We start from the raw sequence: 7,500 nt of genomic DNA, 5'->3' as shown, positions 1-7,500 counted from the left end.
TTGATCCATCATCCGTCACCATCATCATCATCATCATCATCATCATCATCATCATCATCATCATCATCACCTCATCATCATCATCATCATCATCATTCATCATCATCATCATCATCATCTCATATCATCATCATCATCATCATCATCATCATCATCATCACCATCATATCATCATCATCATCATCATCATCATCATCATCATCATCATCATCATCTCTCATCATCTAGTCATAGATAAGCATGATTGTATAAAGATTGTCACCATAGGCTGTGTGGTTTCCCATCATCATTAATTAATTACTCCTTATAACGATCTCTCTCCAGAGTATATTGATTCCACCTGTCCTATGTACTATTTCTATTACCACAAACCACTAACCAGTCACACCCCACCCCCACCTCAGCATTTCATCTCTCTCTCTCTCTCTCTCTCTCTCTCTCTCTCTCTCTCTTCTCTCTCTTCTCTCTCTCTCTCTCTCTCTTATCTATCTATCTATCTATCTATCTCCTTATCTACGTAAATGTTCTCACCTCTGTGTATTTTGGTCTACAACATTGTGTTTATCGAGCAGCCTATGGGATTCCCACTCATCAACATCTCACAAACACATCTATCTATCTATCTATCCATCTATCTATCTATCTATCTGTCTATCTATCTATCTATCTATCTATCTATCTTTCTATCTATCTATCTATCTATCTATCTATCTATCTATCTTTCTATCTATCTATCTATCCATCTATCTGTCTATCTATCTATCTGTCTGTCTGTCTACCTATATATATATCTATATATCTATCTATCTAGCTATCTGCCTATCTATTTATCTAACTATCTATCTATCTATCTGTATGTCTACCTATATATCTATCTATCTGTCTGTCTGTCTACCTATCTATCTATATATATATCTAATTATCTATCTATCTATCTATCGTTCTATCTATCTGTCTGTCTGTCTTTCTTCCTTTCTCTATCTGTCTATCAATCTAAAAAAAGTATATAAACAAGAGCCCTGAAATAATAGTGATCACTTTCTTCTTCAGCCATCCTCTGGCCAGTCATTGATACATCCATAAGTCTCACCCCCTCCACCAACCATACCATCTCTCTCTCTCTCTCTCTCTCTCTCTCTCTCTCTCTCTCTCTCTCTCTCTCTCTCTCTCTCTCTCTCTCTCTCTCTCTCTCTCTCTCTCTCTCTCTTTCTCTTTCTCTCTCCCTCATTATCTCTCGTTCTCTCAATACTGCTACCACTACCACTACTACTATACTACTACTACTACGACTACTACTACTACTACTACTACAACTACTACAACTACCACTACTACTACTACTACTACTAATCACTATTACTACTAATACTACTGCTACTACTAATCACTATTACTGCCCCAATATCAATTAATCAATATTTGAAGGAGGAGTCTTCTGGTCGAAGTTTGAAATATCTCTCTTTCCAGAGTCACCAGAGGCACCTTTATGGGGTTTTTTTTTAGGAAATAACCATATTTCGTGATTCAGATTTGTATTTTATTTATTTATTTATTTATTTATTTATTTATTTATTTATTCATTCATTCATTCATTTATTTATTGATTGATTGATATATATATATATATATATATATATATATATATATATATATTTAAAATTATTTTGACATTCAATTCAATGTTTTTGTCATCTGGCTCATCCAAATATAACACCAGAATCACAGGGTGGGTCATAATTTGTTATTGGTAAATTTAGATTTTAATCATTTATGCTTTTTACATTAAGGGGGTACGCGCTGGTCGAGAGGACGGTTTTACTATGAATTCCACTAAAATTATCGAAAATGAGATTAGGGCACTTTCAGGTAATTCAACCTTTCTTTAACACACTGAAAACATTCAAAAGGCTAAATTTTTACAAAAAAGTGCTTTAAATAATTTTTTTTGTGACGCAACTATCGTCTAAACGCAAAGTTTTTCCGTCATTTTCGTCAGAATCAACGTTCGATAGTCCTTAGTAACCCGCACTGAACCCGGCTTATTTGGTATTAGCAGAAATGTCAGGGAAAGGGCATTTCCGTTCTTTCACATTCTTTCGCGTATGTGTCACAGGTCGGCGGGGAAATCGAGAAATTCCAAGCCTATTTTCCTTTCTTTGATTGGCTGAAGAGACGTCTAGGAGTTATTTTTAGTAATTACCGTCATGGAAAATTTTAGCTCACATTCCAAGACCAATCGTAACCCGGTTTTCAGTCACGTGACATAACAACGGGTACATTTCCGGAGCATTCGACTACGTTTACTTACGCTTCGATTCGAACTGATTTTTGGTCGTTTCATGACAAACTTCACTCCATTTACTTATTTGCAAAGTTTTATCATCATTTTCCAAAGAACCAAAAATTGGTAGATAATCATTTCGACGCCTGGATACCGCTTTAGCCAGTAAGTATGTCTATTTATTTATTACTAGTGAAATCAGATTGACCGGTTACAGTCTCAAAGTGTGCATTCCATTCTAAAATGTAAACATTGACGATAGTAAAAGAGAATGCTGCTCGTAAATAATTCTAAAGGCTAATTTTTGTTTTTATTTTATTTTTAATACGATTATTAAGAACCATACTGTTTTCTTTGATTTACATTAGACTAGTGAAGATCATTGAGCTTAAATAAGGAGATAACTAAACGCCGATCTATAGTAGATCTTAGACAGACAGATAGACGTCGAAAGCTAACTTAGACTTGGATTACCATTGACGTCAGTGAGTTAGAACTTAGAGATTATCTAGATTGTGCTTATTTTTTTTTTATAACCATCATTCTACAAGAGTCTGTGTGTGTGTGTGTGTGTGGGGGGGGGGTGCTCTCAATGCTCTGAGGTATGGTTCTCGTCTCTTGACCTAAAGGCGTTTCTTTCTTTCTGATCTATAGTTTCTGCCTTTTCACCTTTCAGTGTAGGGCCACTTTAAAGTGAAATTACTCTAGACCAAGGCATTAGCCAAGCAGGTGGTCAGCCCACTGTGACTTTTAGTTACCTTATTGTGGTAGGAATTCATTTTGCCCAGAAAGCGGCCTTTCTGCCTGCTCTTTTAATTTCTTTAATGTTTTTTTTACTTTGATCCAAAGCAATACCAGATCTGTGCTTAACTATGATTGGTAGCCAGAATTCTTATGTGTGGGTATCTTTTGTGCTTTTAAGGCAAAACTTTGGGCTGATTCCAACACTGCTTAGCAGTAGGGGGTGCAATAAAAATGTTATAATAAAATTGTTTTTTTAAAACCCCTTTATTCATCCCATAGTGGAAATTATTCTCCAGGGTCTATTCCAAGGGTAGATTGGAATAACCAAGGCGTCAACCGCAGTGCTGCGCTGCAAATTGAGCTAGGGCGAGATGGCTTGCTCAAGTCCACACAGCACAGAGGCTGGTGATCGAACTCGGTACCTTTCCGGTACGAAGCAAAGACCGTAACGCTGAGCTAAGCTAACCCCCGATTTATTTATTTTATATATATATATATATATATATATATATATATTTTTTTTTTTTTTTTTTTTTTAAATTATTTATTATGGTATATTTATATTTATTTATTTTCACAGATTGTCATGCCTAGAGCCAAGGTTTCCACCTTCAATGCTTCCATTAGCAGCATGAAAAGGAAGTCACGGAAAGACGTTTTGAAGAAGGCAAGGGATGCGAAGAAGCAGAAATTTTTTAATGAACCAGAGCCAGCATCCACATCTTCTGTGACATCTTCGCCCCACGCAGCGACTTCACCTTTATTTCCATCATCTTTTTCTTCGCCGCAACCAACAGCTTCAGCTTCTGCTTCTTCATCATCAGCTCGTAAGTTGGATTTCTTTGCCTCTACGTCTGAGCCTTCATCTTCGTCTTCATTGGAATGTTCGACCATCGTGCAGCTGATTGTATTCCAGGATCTTGTTGATTGTCTTCTCTGCCCTTTTTGTTTCCAGTCTACGTTGGAGGTTTCACGTGATTCTTCTGTTGGTCTTGCCATTCTTCTACATTTGTCTTGTAAATCATGTTCAAAAGTTATATCGTCCTTTTATACATCTCGTAAAAAAGATAAATATTTTGAAGTTAATCGTCGTGGAGTCGCTTCATCCTTGGCTAATGGAAGTGGACAGGCTGGCTTAGCCTCATTTTGCGGCATGATGGATATGCCTGTACTACATCATAAGACCTTTCTTCGCCACCAGAAGGCCATCCACCGCCAGTTCGCCAGCTATTCGTCTCGTCTCCGTTCTGAAGCTGTTGATGTTGTTCGTCGAGCGTATCCTGAGCAGGCAGGGCAACCAATTGTTGATGTTGATGTTTCGTATGATGGTAGTTGGCACACGAGGGGACATAAATCAATGTTAGGGATAGGATGTGTGATAGAGAACAGAACAGGACTTGTAGTGGACCATGAGGTTCTTTCTAAGTATTGCCATAAGTGTGTGACAGTAGGAGACAAGCTGAAGGGGGATAGTGATAGGTATGCAGAATTCTTGAGTGGCCATAAGGAGGAGTGTGATAGGAACCATGAAGGATCATCAGGTAGTATGGAACAGGTAGCGGCTGTGAATATGTGGAGTAGATCTGTAGAGCGGAATGGACTTAGATATAGAACAATGATTAGTGACGGGGACAGCAACACCATCAAGCAGCTAAACAATTCGGGACCGTATGAGGGGATGACAATTGAGAAGAGGGAGTGTGTAAATCATGTAGCGAAGAGACTAGGAACAGCATTGCGGAAGACTGTGGACAACAAGAAGAAGGTAAAGGTAACGTTAGGAGGGAATGGAAAAGGAAAATTGACAAAGGCAAAGATCGCCAGACTTCAGAAATATTACACGCGGGCCATTACTTTCTTTCCCTTTCCCCTATCTGTCTTTCAAATTTTAAAAAAAGAAAATTTAAAAAAGAGCCCCCGAAATAATAGTGATCACTTTCTTCTTTTAACCCCCCTCTGGCCATCTTGATAAAATCCAAAATTTTCACCCCCCCCCCCCAACCCCAAACCCCCATTCTCTCTCTCTCTCTCTTCTCTCTCTCTCTCTCTCTCTCTTCTCTCTCTCTCTCTCGCTCTCTCTCTCTCTCTCTCTCTCTCTTTCTCTTTCTCTCTCCCTCATTATCTCTCGTTCTCTCAATACTGCTACCACTACCACTACTACTATACTATACTACTACGACTACTATACTCTACTATACAACTACTACAACTACCACTACTACTACTACTACTACTAATCACTATTACTACTAATACTACTGCTACTACTAATCACTATTACTGCCCCAATATCAATTAATCAATATTTGAAGGAGGAGTCTTTGGTCGAAGTTTGAAATATCTGTCTTTCCAGAGTCACCAGAGGCACCTTTATGGGGTTTTTTTTTTTAGGAAATAACCATATTTCGTGATTCAGATTTGTATTTTATTATTTATTTATTTATTTATTTATTTATTTATTTATTCATTCATTCATTCATTTATTTATTGATTGATTGATATATATATATATATATATATATATATATATATATATATATTTAAAATTATTTTGACATTCAATTCAATGTTTTTGTCATCTGGCTCATCCAAATATAACACCAGAATCACAGGGTGGGTCATAATTTGTTATTGGTAAATTTAGATTTTTAATCATTTATGCTTTTTACATTAAGGGGGTACGCGCTGGTCGAGAGGACGGTTTTACTATGAATTCCACTAAAATTATCGAAAATGAGATTAGGGCACTTTCAGGTAATTCAACCTTTCTTTAACACACTGAAAACATTCAAAAGGCTAAATTTTTACAAAAAAGTGCTTTAAATAATTTTTTTTGTGACGCAACTATCGTCTAAACGCAAAGTTTTTCCGTCATTTTCGTCAGAAATCAACGTTCGATAGTCCTTAGTAACCCGCACTGAACCCCGGCTTATTTGGTATTAGCAGAAATGTCAGGGAAAGGGCATTTCCGTTCTTTCACATTCTTTCGCGTATGTGTCACAGGTCGGCGGGGAAATCGAGAAATTCCAAGCTATTTTCCTTTCTTTGATTGGCTGAAGAGACGTCTAGGAGTTATTTTTAGTAATTACCGTCATGGAAATTTTAGCTCACATTCCAAGACCAATCGTAACCCGGTTTTCAGTCACGTGACATAACAACGGGTACATTTCCGGAGCATTCGACTACGTTTACTTACGCTTCGATTCGAACTGATTTTTGGTCGTTTCATGACAAACTTCACTCCATTTACTTATTTGCAAAGTTTTATCATCATTTTCCAAAGAACCAAAAATTGGTAGATAATCATTTCGACGCCTGGATACCGCTTTAGCCAGTAAGTATGTCTATTTATTTATTACTAGTGAAATCAGATTGACCGGTTACAGTCTCAAAGTGTGCATTCCATTCTAAAATGTAAACATTGACGATAGTAAAAGAGAATGCTGCTCGTAAAATAATTCTAAAGGCTAATTTTTGTTTTTATTTTATTTTAATACGATTATTAAGAACCATACTGTTTTCTTTGATTTACATTAGACTAGTGAAGATCATTGAGCTTAAATAAGGAGATAACTAAACGCCGATCTATAGTAGATCTTAGACAGGACAGATAGACGTCGAAAGCTAACTTAGACTTGGATTACCATTGACGTCAGTGAGTTAGAACTTAGAGATTATCTAGATTGTGCTTATTTTTTTTTATAACCATCATTCTACAAGAGTCTGTGTGTGTGTGTGTGTGTGGGGGGGGGGGGTGCTTCAATGCTCTGAGGTATGGTTCTCGTCTCTTGACCTAAAGGCGTTTCTTTCTTTCTGATCTATAGTTTCTGCCTTTTCACCTTTCAGTGTAGGGCCATTTTAAAAGTGAAATTACTCTAGACCAAGGCATTAGCCAAGCAGGTGGTCAGCCCACTGTGACTTTTAGTTACCTTATTGTGGTAGGAATTCATTTTTGCCCAGAAAGCGGCCTTTCTGCTGCTCTTTTAATTTCTTTAATGTTTTTTTTACTTTGATCCAAAGCAATACCAGATCTGTGCTTAACTATGATTGGTAGCCAGAATTCTTATGTGTGGGTATCTTTTGTGCTTTTAAGGCAAAACTTTGGGCTGATTCCAACACTGCTTAGCAGTAGGGGGTGCAATAAAAATGTTATAATAAAATTGTTTTTTTAAAACCCCTTTATTCATCCCATAGTGGAAATTATTCTCCAGGGTCTATTCCAAGGGTAGATTGGAATAACCAAGGCGTCAACCGCAGTGCTGCGCTGCAAATTGAGCTAGGGCGAGATGGCTTGCTCAAGTCCACACAGCACAGAGGCTGGTGATCGAACTCGGTACCTTTCCGGTACGAAGCAAAGACCGTAACGCTGAGCTAAGCTAACCCCCGATTTATTTATTTTATATATATATATATATATATATATATATATTTTTTTTTTTTTTTTTTTTTAAATTATTTATTATGGTATATTTATA

The 7,500-nt window shown here is 37.0% G+C and overlaps 2 protein-coding genes across 3 annotated transcripts in view; both read left to right on the top strand.

Moving 5' to 3' along the window:
* Positions 1 to 7,500, top strand: part of LOC144972549 (zinc finger MIZ domain-containing protein 1-like) — a 473,233-nt gene that overhangs the window by 114,439 nt on the left and 351,294 nt on the right. The window lies entirely within an intron of this gene.
* LOC144973793 (uncharacterized) lies at positions 2,041 to 5,799 on the top strand. The gene is made up of 3 exons (XM_078916688.1): positions 2,041 to 2,446; positions 3,606 to 4,901; positions 5,701 to 5,799. Exons 2-3 carry the CDS (start codon positions 3,612 to 3,614, stop codon positions 5,797 to 5,799), a joined length of 1,389 nt encoding a protein of 462 aa, XP_078772814.1. The 5' UTR covers positions 2,041 to 2,446; positions 3,606 to 3,611.

This window comes from Berghia stephanieae, chromosome 5 (genome assembly GCF_034508935.2).
Source record: "Berghia stephanieae isolate SIO BIC M18660-M18661 chromosome 5, UCSD_Bste_1.3, whole genome shotgun sequence".
Taxonomy (NCBI): Eukaryota; Metazoa; Mollusca; class Gastropoda; order Nudibranchia; family Aeolidiidae; genus Berghia; species Berghia stephanieae.
The sequence above is the reverse complement of the archived record's forward strand: the minus strand, read 5'-3'. Positions and strand labels throughout refer to the sequence as shown.